The 17,890-nt window shown below is 44.0% G+C and overlaps 1 protein-coding gene across 2 annotated transcripts in view; it reads right to left on the bottom strand.

Annotated features, from left to right (window-relative positions):
* The window catches only part of LOC311244682 (casein kinase I-like), a 40,634-nt gene extending 28,420 nt beyond the window's left edge, over window positions 1-12,214 (bottom strand). For both annotated transcript variants that reach the window (XM_084334318.1, XM_084334319.1), the window contains exons 1-2: window positions 12,080-12,214; window positions 2,453-2,786 (exon numbers count right to left, since the gene is read on the bottom strand). In XM_084334318.1, the coding sequence (XP_084190444.1) occupies window positions 2,453-2,597 (145 nt within the window). In that variant the 5' untranslated portion in view covers window positions 2,598-2,786; window positions 12,080-12,214. The remainder of the gene's footprint in view (window positions 1-2,452; window positions 2,787-12,079) is intronic.
* Window positions 12,215-17,890: the final 5,676 nt, after the last annotated feature.

Below are 17,890 nucleotides of genomic sequence, written 5' to 3'. Positions count from 1 at the left end.
CTCTAAGACACATGTTATGGAACAGAACAGAGACAACATACCAGCTCTCTAAGACACATGTTATGGAACGGAACAGAGACAACATACCAGCTCTCTAAGACACATGTTATGGAACAGAACAGAGACAACATACCAGCTCTCTAAGACACATGTTATGGAACAGAACAGAGACAACATACCAGCTCTCTAAGACACATGTTATGGAACAGAACAGAGACAACATACCAGCTCTCTAAGACACATGTTATGGAACAGAACAGAGACAACATACCAGCTCTCTAAGACACATGTTATGGAACAGAACAGAGACAACATACCAGCTCTCTAAGACACATGTTATGGAACGGAACAGAGACAACATACCAGCTCTCTAAGACACATGTTATGGAACAGAACAGAACAGAGACATCATACCAGGTCTCTAAGACACATGTTATGGAACAGAACAGAAAACAAAGCGGGGCTCGCAACTCACTTTTGATGCTCCAAAGTATTTTTAATTGTGACAAATAATAGCAGCAGATACAACGTTTCGACCCTTCTGGTCTTTTTCAAGTATAGGGTCGAAACGTTGTATCTGCTGCTATTATTTGTCACAATTAAAAATACCTTGGAGCATCAAAAGTGAGTAGCGAGCCCCGCTTTGTTTTATGTGTACTACTGTTTTTACAGTTTGGCTCAGAACCAAGGAACGGAGAATGTGCGTTATTTATTTTTTTCGGAATGGAACAGAACAGAGGCAACATACGGTATGGTCTAAAATTTATATCACGGTATAATTTGAAGCATAGACGGTAACGGTATATATCACGGTATCATCGTTTTTGATTAAAATTTTTTTTTTTTTTTTTTTTATATAAAATATATATATTATATAATTAGACTTGTACTTGTATTATCTGCGAGACATCGCCACCACGCAACAAGCTCCACTGTCTGTGTGTACATTAGTAGCCTCTAGCTACGGCCAGGATTCTCCGGAGCTGCAGCTGGACCTATACTCGAGTAGCCTCGAGCTACGGCCAGGATTCACCGGCGCTGCAGCTGGGCCCTAGTATTGGTATAACGTTAAATCACATTCACAAGCCCTCAGCTCGAATACGCATCGAATCAGTGTTATAAGACATTGATATCAGGAGCTATCTGTAGCTACTGCTAGCCGGATATATAACGTTAATACAACGCCTCAGTGAATTATTTAGTTCAATGGGACATTTCGTTTTGAACGGTGAACTAACTTGTGTTAACGTGAGCTAACGGCTAACGGAGCTATCATACACGTCTACTCTCTACTAGACTTGATGGAGCGTTTGTTGATGTCAGGAGCTATCGGTAGCTGGCCGACTAGATACCGTTCGGTTAGACAATGCCTCATCATGTATTAAACTAAAAGTGAATAGTTGACTGGGTCATTTTGTAACGGTAGCTAAGCTAACGTTAGCTCAGGGAGACGTCCCGTCCCACTAGACTACTATAGACCCGTGTTTACATGCGTGCGGGAGGGGCTGGCACGCCCACTGCGCGAAGCCTCCTAAATAACTTTTTCCAGTTCGCACATATCTATTATCTATGACTAATTCTATCTATTTTTAGGGGCAAATGCGAGTGAAATAGTCGCGCTGTGGTTACATGACGTCATTGCTATTTTAGAGTTGCACTACCGGTTACACGGTATAGGCAAAATCCATACCGTAGAGCAAATTCATACCGTTTATACCGTATACCGTTTATACCGTCCACCCCTACAACATACTAGTGTTGTCACGATACTGGAATTTCTAACTTCGATACGATACCTTGAAAAGTATCGATATTCGATACCATTTTCGATACCACAGGGAAAAGATTTTAATCTTAAAAATGTAAATGTAAATTTCTTTATTTTTTTTATTTAGCTTTTGTTGCTGGTCGATTCTCCTCACCTTCTCTCTGGTATTATAAGAGAAGAGAAATATAACACTTTTAAAAACCCTTTGTTTTAGGGCTGGGCGATATGGCCTAAAAATAAAATCTCCAATAATTTATTTTTTTAAATCCGATTTACAATTTTAATCGATTTTCTTCTCTTGAAAACTAGAAATCATTCAAATAACCTTTGTTTTTATTTGACAAAGAAAATCAAACCAAGATGAATTTCCCTATTGGGATTGAAGTGCAAACCTAACTTTCACCAAACTTCATTTAAAAAAAATAAAAAATAATAATATATATATAAAAAGGTTACTCTTGATCAAACAATCCTATTGGGATTAATGGTGCAATAACTTGCCTTTTCACCAAACTTCACTTAAAACAAATAAAAGGTGCCTCTTGATCATCAAACAAGAATGAATTTCCCTATTGGGATTAATAAAGTGCAAATCTAACTTTCACCAAACATCACTTTTTGTTAAATAAAAGATGACTCTTGGGGGATATTTAAAAAAGAAAATTGAAAATAACAACAACATACCAAGTTTCAACTCTCCGAAGTTGCCGCTGCCGATCTTCTTGCCGACGCGGAAGTTGGGCCCCACCATGAGCACCCCACTGCGCCCCTGACCCGCCTTGCTGCTGCTGCTGACCCCTGGCCGCTTCACCTCCTTCTCCCGCTCCATGTCTCAGGCTGGCCCCTGGAGCGACCGGAGGCCCCGGGGGAGGGGAGGAGGGGGGGCAGCTGTGGTCCCGCTGGGGCACAAGAGGGCTAAAGGCAGCGGGCTGCGTCTCTGCCACTGCCCCGCCCGTCACGTCACTGCCACGCCCACATCTCACTGACGACTGGATCAGAGAGAGGCCATGCTGCTCACCTGCAGGCAGACACAAGAGACACACGTCCACCACATTACCTTCTGAATCAACAAAAGTAGCAATTTTCAGAGGCAAAAAAGGTGGTTGTGTTGGCCTAAAATGGTTGTAAACATGTAGACCTACACCTAGACTTAATGTTGTACGTACGAAGTATGTTATATAACGGCCTGAATGAAGCATTAGCTAGATATCACTGATCAAAGGTGTGATCAAGAGCCTGTTGCCAAGAGCAGGATTTGGAAAGACTGAAAAACAAGGTAATAACAAGGTAACCTGAAGGGAGTGCACTTTCAACACACTTAGTGTAATACCCCTTTAACAATAGTTCAGGTAAGGTACTAGCTAGGCCTAACTCTAAAGTAAGGTACTAACTAGGCCTAACTCTAAAGTAAGTAATAACTAGGCCTAAATCCAAAGAAATCTCTTCTCTTGTTCCTTTTCTGAGACTGAAACAGAACATTTCTTTCAGCTCTTGTTTCCTCAGCTAGATCATTCATATTTCAGAACATGTTTCTTTCCGTCTACTGATACAGGCTAGGCTACTAACATAAATGTTGATGTTATTATGATTGTGGATAAAAATGGGGACATTCAGATAATCCTTGGATGGAAAACAGAAGTTACAAATCGTGAACGGACGGCATTTATCAGGAGCAGTTAGGGGTTAAGTGTCTTGCTCAAGGACACGCTGCCGGGAGGAGCCGGAATCAATCCAGGAACCTTCCGATTACCAGACGGCCGCTCTACTTCCTGAGACACTGTCTAACCCTAACCTTCTGATTACCAGACAACCGCTCTACCTCCTGAGCCACTGTTAACCCTAACCTGCAACTTGTTCCTGTTCGCGGACGACTCAGCCCTGCTGGTCTCTGACAAGAACAAGTTACAGGTTGAAAAAAAACTCAGCTCGGAACTAGGCAAAATCTGCACCTGGCTCACTGACAACAAACTATCATTACACCTGGGTAAAACAGAGTCCATTCTCTTCGGTTCAAATAACAAACTCAGCAAGACCGACGGCTTCTCAGTTACAGTGGGTGACAAATATTGTCACAAGGAAAGATGAAATTACCTACCTGGGTTCCATCCTAGAGGCTAATCTCTCCTGTGACAAAATGGCATCCAATGTAATAAAAAAAGGTCAACCAACGAACTATATTCTTGTACCGGATCTCCTCTCTGGTAATACCCAGTGAAGACTCTGGCAGGAGCACTCATTCAAGGGTACTACGACTATGCTTGCACCTCATGGTACCAAAGCACCTCAAATGCGCTAAAAACAAAATTACAAACATCACAAAACAAACTGGTCAGACTATTACTTGATCTTACTCCTAGAACCCACCTCACCCCTGCCCACTTTGACAACCTAGGATGGCTTAGAGTAGACGACAGAGTACAGCAACTTGCAATGGGCCTGGTCTACAAGATACACGACTAAGGTACCCATGTACATGTCAAATTACTTCCCAAAGGTCAATGAATACCACGACCACAACACCAGAGGGAGCTCCACAAATCATGTTAAACCCAGATTCGGCTCAAACAAGGGACTAAACACGTTTCGCAATTATGCCACATCAATGTGGAACGCCCTACCCACAGCTGTAAAGGAATGTGAATCACTTCACTACCCACTTTTAAAACCACTCTCAACGAGCACCTACGGGAGACTGCAATTCTAAACTGGCCCCTGTAAATGTCCTAACCCAACCCCCTCCAATGCACAGTAAATGTCCTAACCCAATAATACTAGACCCTCTTCTTGGAACCAAGTAAGGTTTCGTCGATAATCCAATGTACAGTTATCCCCCACCCAAGCACCTCCTATGTACAGTTCACCCCCCACCCCACCCAAGCACCTCCTATGTACAGTTCAACCCCCACTCCACCTACCCAATTACCCCTCCTATGTACAGTTACCCCCCCCCCCCCCCACCTCATCCAATGTACAGTTTCTTCGTCAAATGTATATACTCTTTTTTTTAACTCTTTTTGTATCACAAACAGTACTGTATTTGTAAATCTGGTATGTCATAAATGTATAGATGTAGCAGTACTGTCTATCTGTATGTCATGTATGTCACATATATGTTATGATGAATTGAAAATGGGGGGCCCTGATGTAAACAAGACGAAAGTCTCTCTGGTCTGCATCCCCTTAACAATTGTGTGTATTGAGCTGTACTGTATTGTACCCATTCTGCAATCTGTTAATAACATTTTCAATCAATCAATCAAACCTTGTGATTAACAGACGACCTGCTCTACCTCCTGAGACACTGTCTAACCCTAACCTTCTGATTACCAGACAACCTGCTCTACCTCCTGAGACACTGTCTAACCCTAACCTTCTGATTACCAGACAACCGCTCTACCTCCTGAGACACTGTCTAGCGGTTACCAGACAACCTGCTCTACCTCCTGAGACACTGTCTAACCCTAACATTCTGATTACCAGACAACCTGCTCTACCTCCTGAGACACTGTCTAACCCTAACCTTCTGATTACCAGACAACCGCTCTACCTCCTGAGACACTGTCTAACCCTAACCTTCTGATTACCAGACGACCTGCTCTACCTCCTGAGACACTGTCTAACCCTAACCTTCTGATTACCAGATTACCTGCTCTACCTCCTGAGACACTGTCTAACCCTAACCTTCTGATTACCAGACAACCTTCTCTACCTCCTGAGACACTGTCTAACCCTAACCTTCTGATTACCAGACAACCTGTTCTACCTCCTGAGACACTGTCTAACCCTAACCTTCTGATTACCAGACGACCTGCTCTACCTCCTGACACTGTCTAACCCTAACCTTCTGATTACCAGACGACCTGCTCTACCTCCTGAGACACTGTTGAGAGAAAATGGTGGTTTTTCAATGTATGTGATGTATAGATTGGGGAGAGATGACAGCTAAAATGGTAAAACAACGAAATGTGCATGGAAGCAGGAGACGGTGATAGAACGGTGGTGGAACCAGTGGTTTCACAGGCACAGGCCGCGTCAGCGAGGGTTTTGTTATGAATTCCTTAGAGGAACATCTGAGATTAGAGTGTACTGTCTCCCAGGACAGGAGGGAGAGAGGTTCATCTTAATGAAACGTGAGTTTATTAGTGTTAAAGGTTATTCAGTTGTCATGACAACACGTCACATGACAACCAGAAGGCGGGGCCGTCGTTGCGACGACGAACATCTATAAGTCGGACGGTGTTTCCGGGTGTAAGGCAGACTAGAATCTGACCGAGAGCGAGTAGGACTGAGATCACACAGAGGACCTTCTCTCCTCTCATCACGAGAGAGGGGGGGGGGGGGGGGGAGGAAGAATGCCACGACATCAGTAGCTTCGGCTACCACGAGGATGGTCTTAGGCTAACGAACAGGCCTGAACACTATTGGACTGAATCACAAAAGGACAATCTGAACACACCGAAAGATCATTAGAATAGACTCTCCAAGGACGATACAATTTGATAACATCTGATAACATCTGATTATGAGGTTTCTGTTTAGAGAAATAAAACAACGCTTTTCCTCACAAGGTATCTCACGTTGTCGAAGTGTCGAATTCTTACGGAAGTGGAGGAGTATTATGGTTTATGGATTGCACTAATGGGGGAAGATAAGGATCTTATCTACCAGTATCGGAGACGTCAGGACCATTAAAAGTACACAACGCAGAGGAATTGGATGGAGAGCCAAACAGACGAAGACGTGATACTGGCCAGTTTGATCACAATCTAACAGTTGATGCCGTTGGGACCCGGATTTGCAAGAGATTAAAACAACGGGAACAGTTGGTTGTTGATGACAGCCAGAAAGCAAGAGATAAGAACAACGGATAAAGACTTTTTCAATAATGGGGCGACAGTGGACAACAGTCATCAATGTGTGGGAGAATCATGATCGAAGCAAGGCCGGTCAGCCCTGGGAGAGAGCGGCGAGTCGAGCGGTCAGGAGGCGAACCAGCGCTGTAGGGGAAACAGCGCTCCGATCAAAAATGTGAGTTCACTGTGCACACGGTTGTTTTGATTTTAAGCCAAATAAAAACGAACAGATAGTGAATCCGTAAACGTAAACATTTCTAGTTTGACACAGAGAGAGAATGCCAGCTGTAATAATATGAGCAGAGAGCCATGGTGAAAATCGAGGGTGTTATCTACAGAGAATGAAAAGCAAACGAGGCAGGCTGCACAGTTTTGGTTTAAGGAGGGTAAATGCGAGATGAGGGAAGGGGGGGGGGGGGGGCGCTTGAATCAGATCGAAAAATTGTTATGGCGGGACTGTTTTCATAACAGAAGGAAAGTCGAAAGGAGATTGTACCAGTGTGTATTATGTCCGATCAGGCAAGAGTATTAGTCTGAGAAAGCGTCCCCTGATAATGGATAGGAAAGAGAGGAAAAACAGCTGTGTTTTTAGGCCGTGGAAGGAAGGGCAGCGTTTGTTTGTTTGAGAGAGTAGCCATTATGAGCGAGTCAAAATGGCCGTGAGCACCACGAGGAGATAACAACAGATAAAGAACCAGGAAGTGACACGTCAACTAAAACACCATGGAGGAGGAGTAGGTCGCCACCTAGTGGCGGAGGGGGGGTAGTGCTGGGGAGTTTCCATTACCCATAGGGGAATATTTAGAGTTTAATTCAATTAAGGAGTTTAATTGCGGAGGGGGGGGGGGGGGTAGTGCTGGGGAGTTTCCATTACCCATAGGGGAATATTTAGAGTTTAATTCAATTAAGGAGTTTAATTGCGGAGGGGGGGGGGGTAGTGCTGGACAGTTTCCATTACCCATAGGCGAATATGTAGAGTTTAAGTTAATTAAGGAGTTGAATTTTTTCAAAATTACCAACTGCTTGTGTGTATACACGGTGGTGTATGTGAGAACTTTGTAAAGGAACTCAAAGTGTGGTATATAGAGCGACGGGACAGCTCCAGGGCGACGGTAGACAGCCCCGTAGGGTATATAGAGCGACGTGACAGCTCCAGGGCGACGGTAGACAGCCCCGTAGGGTATAGAGCGACGGTGACAGCTCCAGGGCGATGGTAGACAGCCCCGTAGGGTATAGAGCGACGGTGACAGCTCCAGGGCGATGGTAGACAGCCCCGTAGGGTATAGAGCGACGGTGACAGCTCCAGGGCGACGGTAGACAGCCCCGTAGGGTATAGAGCAACGGTGACAGCTCCAGGGCGACGGTAGACAGCCCCGTAGGGTATAGGGCGACGGACAGCTCTGTTGTATGTTAGATGATAGTACGAGTACGTATGTGAGTTAGGAGCAGGGAACCAACCTGCTCTGTTGTATGTTAGAGCGATGCAAATAGTTTTAGGCACTGATTCTGGGTTTTTTGGTTGTTGCACTGTTTTTGGGTTATCACAAAGAGGCGGGAAGAGGGTCCGTGCGTGAGGATACCAAGTGCGTGGGATGCCAAAAGATAGGGGGACAGGGCTTATGTTGTGTGCTCGGTTGTATGTTATTATCATAATAATAAGATCGATATACAGGTTAATTAAATAAGTTTAATTATGAAATAAGAGGGAGTTCGATCTCCAGTGGGGCCTTCTCACACCTAATAAATAGGCAGAGTCTTGAGGGGACACGTCACCAGAAAGAACTGGCGCGCGCTGGGGGTCAACCGTGGGACAAACGTAGAGCGCCGAGTGGGTATCGTTTAGCTGCTGGTGTCACGCCGGAAGACAACAAAACAGGGAACAGCCCTGTAGGATTAGATATGGGTGTTGAGAAGGTGGGGGACTAATAGAGAACAAATAGCGCCATGGGCTGTAGGACACTCACACCGTCCAACAGTCTGAAAGGGCGTGGCCATGGCAGGGGCTTGCAGAGGAAAAAAAATATATAGAGAACGAGCTGCAGGCCCAAAGCCACGGTAGACTAATAGAAAACACAGGGTCGAGTGTACAGAAAGACTGCCGGTGTTGTGTTTCTGCTTTCAAGGGGGGAATGACACCGACAGCGATGGAGATGGCCAGGAGACAGACTGGAGGAGGAGGAAGCCGCAGGGGCCAGGCACGGCAGCCTGGTACACAGATCGTCCACGACGAGAAAGAGGGCCGACGGCGGTGGAGATGAGCCTCAACCAAGATGACCGACAGGGCGGAGATGACCGACGGGGCGGAGATGACCGACGGGGCGGAGACGGCCGACGAGGCGGAGTCCAGCGGTCGCAGGCGGTGTTGCCCAGGGGAGAACGAGGCAGACATCGGAGGGGCCTTCACGGCGGAGACGCTGTTTAGAGAGCGTTTTGAAACAACAGAGCACGGGCGGTGAATCATGAACAAACAGGGACTTCCTTTCAGAGTCAATCAGGAGATCGAGAGACGAGACAACAGCGAGAAGTCCTGTGTTCATTGATTAGGAGTATGAGATATAAATGGAGGATTCATATATAAGATATATGTATAGAAGGATATATATATATATAGCACGAAGGGGGGCGCAAACAGACATCAGGCAGCAGGATCACTGGGTTGACCGTGGGCCGTCTTCGTTTCTTGTGCACGAGAGACGAGGTTGGTTTGTTTCAACCACAGGCTATTTTTGGCATAATTAATTAAAAAACCAAATAATGATTTATGATTCTGAAGGGGTGATAAGAATCAAGGGGGGATTGAGAGAAAATGGTGGTTTTTCAATGTATGTGATGTATAGATTGGGGAGAGATGACAGCTAAAATGGTAAAACAACTAAATGTGCATGGAAGCAGGAGACGGTGATAGAACGGTGGTGGAACCAGTGGTTTCACAGGCACAGGCCGCGTCAGCGAGGGTTTTGTTATGAATTCCTTAGAGGAACATCTGAGATTAGAGTGTACTGTCTCCCAGGACAGGAGGGAGAGAGGTTCATCTTAATGAAACGTGAGTTTATTAGTGTTAAAGGTTATTCAGTTGTCATGACAACACGTCACATGACAACCAGAAGGCGGGGCCGTCGTTGCGACGACGAACATCTATAAGTCGGACGGTGTTTCCGGGTGTAAGGCAGACTAGAATCTGACCGAGAGCGAGTAGGACTGAGATCACACAGAGGACCTTCTCTCCTCTCATCACGAGAGAGGGGGGGGGGGGGGGGGGGGGGAGGAAGAATGCCACGACATCAGTAGCTTCGGCTACCACGAGGATGGTCTTAGGCTAACGAACAGGCCTGAACACTATTGGACTGAATCACAAAAGGACAATCTGAACACACCGAAAGATCATTAGAATAGACTCTTCAAGGACGATACAATTTGATAACATCTGATAACATCTGATTATGAGGTTTCTGTTTAGAGAAATAAAACAACGCTTTTCCTCACAAGGTATCTCACGTTGTCGAAGTGTCGAATTCTTACGGAAGTGGAGGAGTATTATGGTTTATGGATTGCACTAATGGGGGAAGATAAGGATCTTATCTACCAGTATCGGAGACGTCAGGACCATTAAAAGTACACAACGCAGAGGAATTGGATGGAGAGCCAAACAGACGAAGACGTGATACTGGCCAGTTTGATCACAATCTAACACTGTCTAACCCTAACCTTCTGATTACCAGACGACCTGCTCTACCTCCTGAGACACTGTCTAACCCTAACCTACTGATTACCAGACGACCTGCTCTACCTCCTGAGACACTGTCTAATCTTGACCTTCTGATTACCAGACGAACGCTCTACCTCCTGAGCCACTGTCTAACCCTAACCTTCTGATTACCAGACGACCTGCTCTACCTCTGAGTCCTGAGACACTGTCTAACCCTAACCTTCTGATTACCAGACGACCTGCTCTACCTCCTGAGACACTGTCTAATCTTGACCTTCTGATTACCAGACGACCTGCTCTACCTCCTGAGACACTGTCTAATCTTGACCTTCTGATTACCAGACGACCTGCTCTACCTCCTGAGACACTGTCTAACCGTAACCTTCTGATTACCGGACGACCGCTCTACCTCCTGAGCCACTGTCTAACCCTAACCTTCTGATTACCAGACAACCTTCTCTACCTCCTGAGCCACTGTCTAACCCTAACCTTCTGATTACCAGACAACCTTCTCTACCTCCTGAGCCACTGTCTAACCCTAACCTTCTGATTACCAGACAACCTTCTCTACCTCCTGAGCCACTGTCTAACCCTAACCTTCTGATTACCAGATGACCTGCTCTACCTCCTGAGCCACTGTCTCAGTTACATACGTTAACGTTGTTATAGGCCGCACAGCAACGATTATTATTTAACCTTAAAACCGGTATTTTAATTGAATGTTAAATCTTTATTAAGTTAACTCGGGAAACACAGTAGAAAGGAATTATTGGCTGAAACTTTAGTTGATTCTAAGAATATTAAGACTACACTTCCTTAGTTTACTCTGTGTATTTGATCAGAGACAGTGCATATCAATCAACAGTTATACTTAATACTTGTATACTTAAAAACTGTAAATATGCCCACATTAGCAGGATTGCTAGTTTTTAATTGTAGTTCCTGGGCTAGATGTTTAAGCCAGAAAGAAACAGAAAAATAGGACATTAAAGCTAATATAAAAACAATTTAAAACATATTCTAGAGTTAATGAGTTTATTCCCTGATAACAAGACAAATCATATTATTTGCATGTCATAATTTCCATAAATGGTAGGTTATCTAAACCAGTGGTTCCCATGGTAGGTTATCTAAACCAGTGGTTCCCATGGTAGGTTATCTAAACCATGTGGTTCCCATGGTAGGTTATATAAACCATGTGGTTCTCATGGTAGGTTATCTAAACCAGTGGTTCTCATGGTAGGTTATCTAAAGTTTAAACCATGTGGTTCCCATGGTAGGTCAGCTAAACTAGTGGTTCTCATGGTAGGTCAGCTAAACCAGTGGTTTTCAAAAGTGGGGTTGGTTCCAGGCACTCCCCAGAAAAATGGGGGGTTTTAAAATCACTAATAATAATTCATTTCTAATGAAAGAATGTATACAAATGACCATAACAAGTGTCACTGTCTTCTCTTGTCTCCACACCTAAAAAGACAGTCGTGGAATTCTCAACTAGCAAAACAAACTGCATCTTCTCAGATTGGGCTCCCTGGCTGGGACTAAATCTAATCAATATGGGGATCCTTGACGTGGAACAGGTTGATAGCCACTGATCTAAAGGCAGATGGAGAGAAAAACAGGCTGAGGACTGCAGACAGATCGAAGCTAACGACAAGCTAACGCCTATCACAGCACTCTACATGGTCAACATTATTAGACATCAGACTAAACACAGCTAACTAACGCTAACTGATGTTAGATTCCAGTGCCTACCTCCGGTATATTCCTGTGGTTTGGACACGTTTTCGAATGTAATGCAACTCCAGTTTGTTACGGGGTGTTAAAGTTGAATAAATTTCAAGACAAGTGTCCTTTTGTCGGCGACCAGGAAGTGAAGGGCTGTGTTATTGGACGGGGTCTGACCAGGGCCAAAACATACGCGTTCGACATCGTGTTGCCAGACGTCACGCCACCGGCAACTAAAGGGGATTTTCAGGGAGAAACGGAAAGTTAATTAATTAATTCAATCTTGATTTCACTCTCGAAGGATCATTGAGAGCAAGCTCTCATTTGCAATGACATCGAGAGGTAGCCTACAATATATAATAAATACAAACAAAAGAAAACAATATAAAAACAGAAAGTCAATCAATTAAACATTTAGTATAATATGCAAAACAGAGTCCATTATCTTTGGATCAAATAACAAACTCAGCAAGACCTCTGTTACAGTGGGTGACAATATTGTCACAAGGAAAGATGGAATTACATACGGGTTCCATCCTAGAGGCAAATCTTTCCTCAGGTCAGTGAATACCACGACCACAACACCAGAGGGAGCTCCACAAATCATGTTAAACCCAGATTCGGCACAAACAAGGGACTAAACACGTTTCGCAATTATGCCACATCAATGTGGAACGCCCTAGTACCCACAGCGGGATCATCCCTATGTTCCCCGGGTCCTATGTTCCCCGGCTTCTATGTTCAGGGACTAGTGAGTGTGCACTAGAGGCTAACGAAAGTTAGCCACTAAGCGACGGGCTTCTCTATTCCAAACTGGTACAATGTACCAGGGAGTTGTCACTCGCAAACCGCAAACCCCAGGGTCCTATGTTCCCCGGCTTCTATGTTCCCCGCTTTGATTGATTAAAGATTTAAAATTTTATACATTTTTATTATTTTATTAATTATTAATGTCCGCCTTGTTTCGAACGGTTAAGCTTAGGCCCTCTTTCGAACTGGTTACGGTTAGAGTTTGGAATCAGGGCTGGTGGTTTTGATTGATTGATTGAAAAGTTTATTAACAGATTGCAGAATGGGTACAGTACAGTACAGCTCAATACATACAATTGTTAAGGGGATGCAGACCAGAGAAAGACTTTCATCTTGTTTACATCAGGGTCCCCCATTTTCAATTCATCATAACATATATGACATACATGACATACAGATAGACAGTACTGCTACATCTATACATTTATGACATATCAGATTTGCAAATACAGTACTGTTTGTGATACAAAAGTGTCCAGAAAAGGAGTGTATATACATTTGGCGTAGAAACTGTACATTGGAGGAGGTTGGATGGGTGGGGTGGGGTTGGGTTGGGTGAGGGCTGTACATTGGAGGGGGGGGGGGGGGGGGGGGGGTTGGGTAGGGGACACACACACATTTTACACTGTACATTGGAATACTGACAAAGCCTTACTTGGTCATTTACTGTACAACTAGGTTAGGACATTTGTAGGGGCCAGTTTCGAATTGCAGTCTCACGTAGGTGTTTTTTGAGAGTGTTTTTGAAAGTGGGTAGTGATTCACATTCCTTTACAGCTTTAGGTAGGGCGTTCCACATTGATGTGGCATAATTGCGAAACGTGTTTAGTCCCTTGTTTGAGCCGAATCTGGGTTTTACATGATTTGTGGAGCTCCCTCTGGTGTTGTGATCGTGGTATTCACTGACCTTTGGGAAGTATTTTGACATGTACATGGGTACCTTGGTCGCGTAGTGTATCTTGTAGACCAGGCCCATTGCAAGTTGCTGTACTCTGTCGTCTACTCTAAGCCATCCTAGGTTGTCAAAGTGGGCAGGGGTGAGGTGGGTTCTAGGAGTCAGGTCAAGTAGTAGTCTGACTAGCTTGTTTTGAGATGTTTGTAATTTGTTTTTTAGTGCCTTTGAGGTGCTTTGGTACCATGAGGTGCAAGCATAGTCGTAGTACCCTTGAATGAGTGCTCCTGCTAGAGTCTTCAGGGTATTCTTGTTTACCAGAGAGGAGATCCGGTACAAGAATCGCGTTCGTTGGTTGACTTTTTTTATTACATTGGATGCCATTTTGTCACAGGAAAGATTAGCTTCTAGGATGGAACCCAGGTAGGTAATTTCATCTTTCCTTGTGATAATATTGTCACCCACTGTAACCGAGAAGCCGTCGGTCTTGCTGAGTTTGTTATTTGAACCGAAGAGAATGGACTCTGTTTTGCCCATGTGTAATGATAGTTTGTTGTCGGCGAGCCATATGCAGATTTTGCCTAGTTCCGAGCTGAGGGCTTTTTCAACCTGTAACTTGTTCTTGTCAGAGACCAGCAGGGCTGAGTCGTCCGCAAACAGGAACAAGTTGCAGTCACAAGCTGACGACATGTCATTTGCATAAATTAGGAATAGTAGCGGTCCTAGTATGCTTCCTTGTGGAACACCACAGCTCACTGTGAGGGGGGGGGGGATAGGGTACCGTTTACTTCCACCATCTGTTCCCTCCCCTCCAGGTAGGATTGTATCCAGCTCACTGATAAACTATCAAAACCAATTGCTTTTAGCTTGTCAATCAGAATGGTGTGATTGACAGTGTCGAAGGCCTTTTGTAGGTCCAGCATGACCATGCCGCAGTATTTGCCCGCGTCCACCTTGTTTACCAGTGTTGTGGCTATGTTTGTGAAGAAAGTGTTTAAGTAATTGGCTACATCCAGCTTGTCTGTGATGAGCGTGTTGTCCGTCTTTATGTTTATGTTTGAGAACCTGGTTTTAAGTTTTTTACTGCAGCCTAGTTGATTGTTGAGTAATTTCCAAAGTTCACGTGGTTTATTTTTGTTTTCCTCGGTTTTGTCATTGATGACATTTTTTTTAGCAGTTTTGATCATGGAGTTTACGTCATTTCTTAGTCTGTTTCTTTCTAGTTTGAGTTCAGTCACGTGGTCTTGGAGTTCACTGCTCATGCTTTTGGTAAGCTTTGACTGGCTTTTACGAAACTCAGAGCATTTTTTGTCTCTGGCTTTCATAGCGGTCAGTATTTCAGTGTGCATCCATGGCTCAGCGCGATTTTTTACCCTGGTGGTTCTTAGGGGGGCCATGTTGTTTAGTATTGATGAAAATTTGGTTTTGAAGCCAAGCCAAGTTTCTTCAACCAGTGTACCATTGAGTTCATCTGACCAGTCCAGACTCTCCAGTTCAAGGTTAAAGGCCTCGCTAGAGTAGGTTTTGAGGTCTCTAGATGTGACTGTTTTGTGACAGCCAGCCTTTAGTTTTAGCTTTTTGCGGGTACAGAATATCATATAATGATCACTTAACCCACATGCTATAACCCCTTTATTGGAGATCTTGGACTTGTCAGAGGTCAGTATGAGGTCAATGGTAGTCTGAGTTGATACACATATCCTTGTGGGTTGGGTGATTAGTTGGCTGAGGCCGTGCAGATCACAAAACCTATTGAAGGATTTGAAGACGGGTGCATCTTTTTGTTGCATATCCAAGTTTCAAGTTTCTTTAATAGTTGTCATACAGAAGTACAGAATACTTTCATACAAAATGCTGTTACTCTCCAGAGACTGTGCTAGACAAGATAGTATCAAATAACATAGTATAGCATGTAATTTAGAAGAAGAAAATGAGGTCACAGTGTTCGGTATAGACATATGTACAATGTTCTGAGTTACCATATAATATACAATACTATGCAGTGTACTAATGTACAGTACTATATAGTGCAAAGCAGAAATGGGATGAGGTACAATTTAGGTACAATTTACAGTAAGGTGTACGAGTTGTAGTGCAATCCTTCATCAATAAATATAAAGTGTGGGGAGTGGGTGCTACAGTGTGTTTGTTTAAAGTGGGTGTGTGCTATAAAGTGTGTGGAGTGGGTGCTACAGTGTGTTTGTTTAAAGTGAGTGTGTGCGTGTGGATGTGTGTGCTATGTGTGTTTGGTGGTTGTTGTTGTGTAGTGTTCATTGTTCGTTTAGCAGCCTGATGGCCTGGGGATAGAAGCTTCTTCTGAGTCTTTCTGTGCTCGCCTTGAGACTCCGGTATCGCTTGCCTGACCGCAGCAGTTCAAAGAGGCAGTTGTTCGGGTGACTGGAGTCTTTAATGATTCCGTGTTCCAATCCCCAATAAAAATTTTTTCCGCATCCTCAGCTCCAGCTAAGCACACATCCAGAGTATCATAAAAGCCAGTTTGATCTGGCGGTCTGTATATTGTGCCGACTAGAACAGATTTTGCCCTTTCAAATAAAATGTCCACCCATACGGTTTCAATTGTCTCATGATGAAGGTCTAAAATTTTCAATCAATCAAAGCGGGGAACATAAAACCCGGGGAACATAGGACCCGGGAAACATAGACATGCTCCCCCCACAGCTATAAAGGAATGTGAAGGAAGGTGCTCTCAAAGAGCACCTACGGGAGACTGCAATTCGAAACTGGACCCTGTAAATGTCCAAACCCAACCCCCTCCAATGTACAGTTTCCCCACCCCACCTACCCAACCCCCTCCAATGTACAGTTTCTTCCCCCTCAAATGTATATACTCTCTTTTAGAAACTCTGTCTCTTAATCAGAGTTTCCAACGCCAGGGTCTATGTGACAGGTGTTGTACTCTTAAACAGTACTGTATATTTGTAGATCTGGTATGTCATAAATGTCTGGATGTAACAGTACTGTCTATGATTGATTGAAAACTTTATTAACAGATTGCAGAATAGACTCTTTGTCATGTATGTCATTATGTTATGATGAATTGAAAATGGGGGATCCTGATGTAAACAAGACGAAAGTCCTTCTCTGGTCTGCATCCCCTTAACAATTGTGTGTAATGTATTGAGCTGTACTGTATTGTACCCATTCTGCAATCTGTTAATAAAGTTTTCAATCAATCAATCAATCAATCAATCAGGTGTAGTTTGACCCATAGATATATATAAAGTAGGGCTGTCAGTTTATCGCGTTAATTAGATTAATTAATTACACAGCAAATTATCGCGTTATGAAAATTGACGCAAAATTAATTACAGCCGACCTATATTTACTTTAGACAAGTGGCAAATCGGTGCGCTTTTATTTTGAAATCCACGCTTGAGTTGGGCGTATTAAACTTGGCCCATTGAATGACCCGTAGCCTACTTGATCGTCACTTCACACATGCGTCGTCTATCAAACAAAACAAACACACAAAGGAATTAGCTCAGCTGGAACAAGATGTCAGCATCACCCGAGGCGATACTCCTGGGACCTATGAACGGCAAGTTCAATTTCAAAAAGAATATAGATGGGACAGTAAACAAGACCATTGTAATATGTAGCTTATGTCAAAAAGAATTTGCGTATCACCGAAGCTGCTCTAGTCTAACGTATCACATGAACGCTAAACATGTCCAGGCAAGTTGTTCGAGCAGCTCCAGTGTAGCTAACGTTAGCTCCAGAGCAACTCGCACGCTTCGTCAAACCACTCTTGGAGAATTACCGTTAGGCAAACGGTTGAGTAAATCCACCACAGACAAACTAACCAACAGCGTCGCGAAGTGGATAGCAAAATATTGTAGGCCAATAGCTATAGTGGAAGATAAGGGTTTAGCGGAGTCATTTCGAATAGCGTCGTCTGACCCAAATTACAAGCTACCCTCGAGAGCTACAGTGATGAAAAGGATCCACAACATGTATGACACAGAGAGGGAGGCGAGGGAAGAAGTGTTGGCACGGGCTGGCCCAATGGCCCTAACGGGTGATCACTGGACGTCGGTGGGCAATCATAATTATTTGGGTGTCACAGTGCACTTGATCGATACTGAGTGGAAACTGCAATCATTTGCATTAACGGT

Source organism: Notolepis coatsorum (assembly GCF_963971535.1).
Source record: "Notolepis coatsorum genome assembly, chromosome: 18".
Lineage (NCBI taxonomy): Eukaryota > Metazoa > Chordata > Actinopteri > Aulopiformes > Paralepididae > Notolepis > Notolepis coatsorum.
The sequence above is the reverse complement of the archived record's forward strand: the minus strand, read 5'-3'. Positions and strand labels throughout refer to the sequence as shown.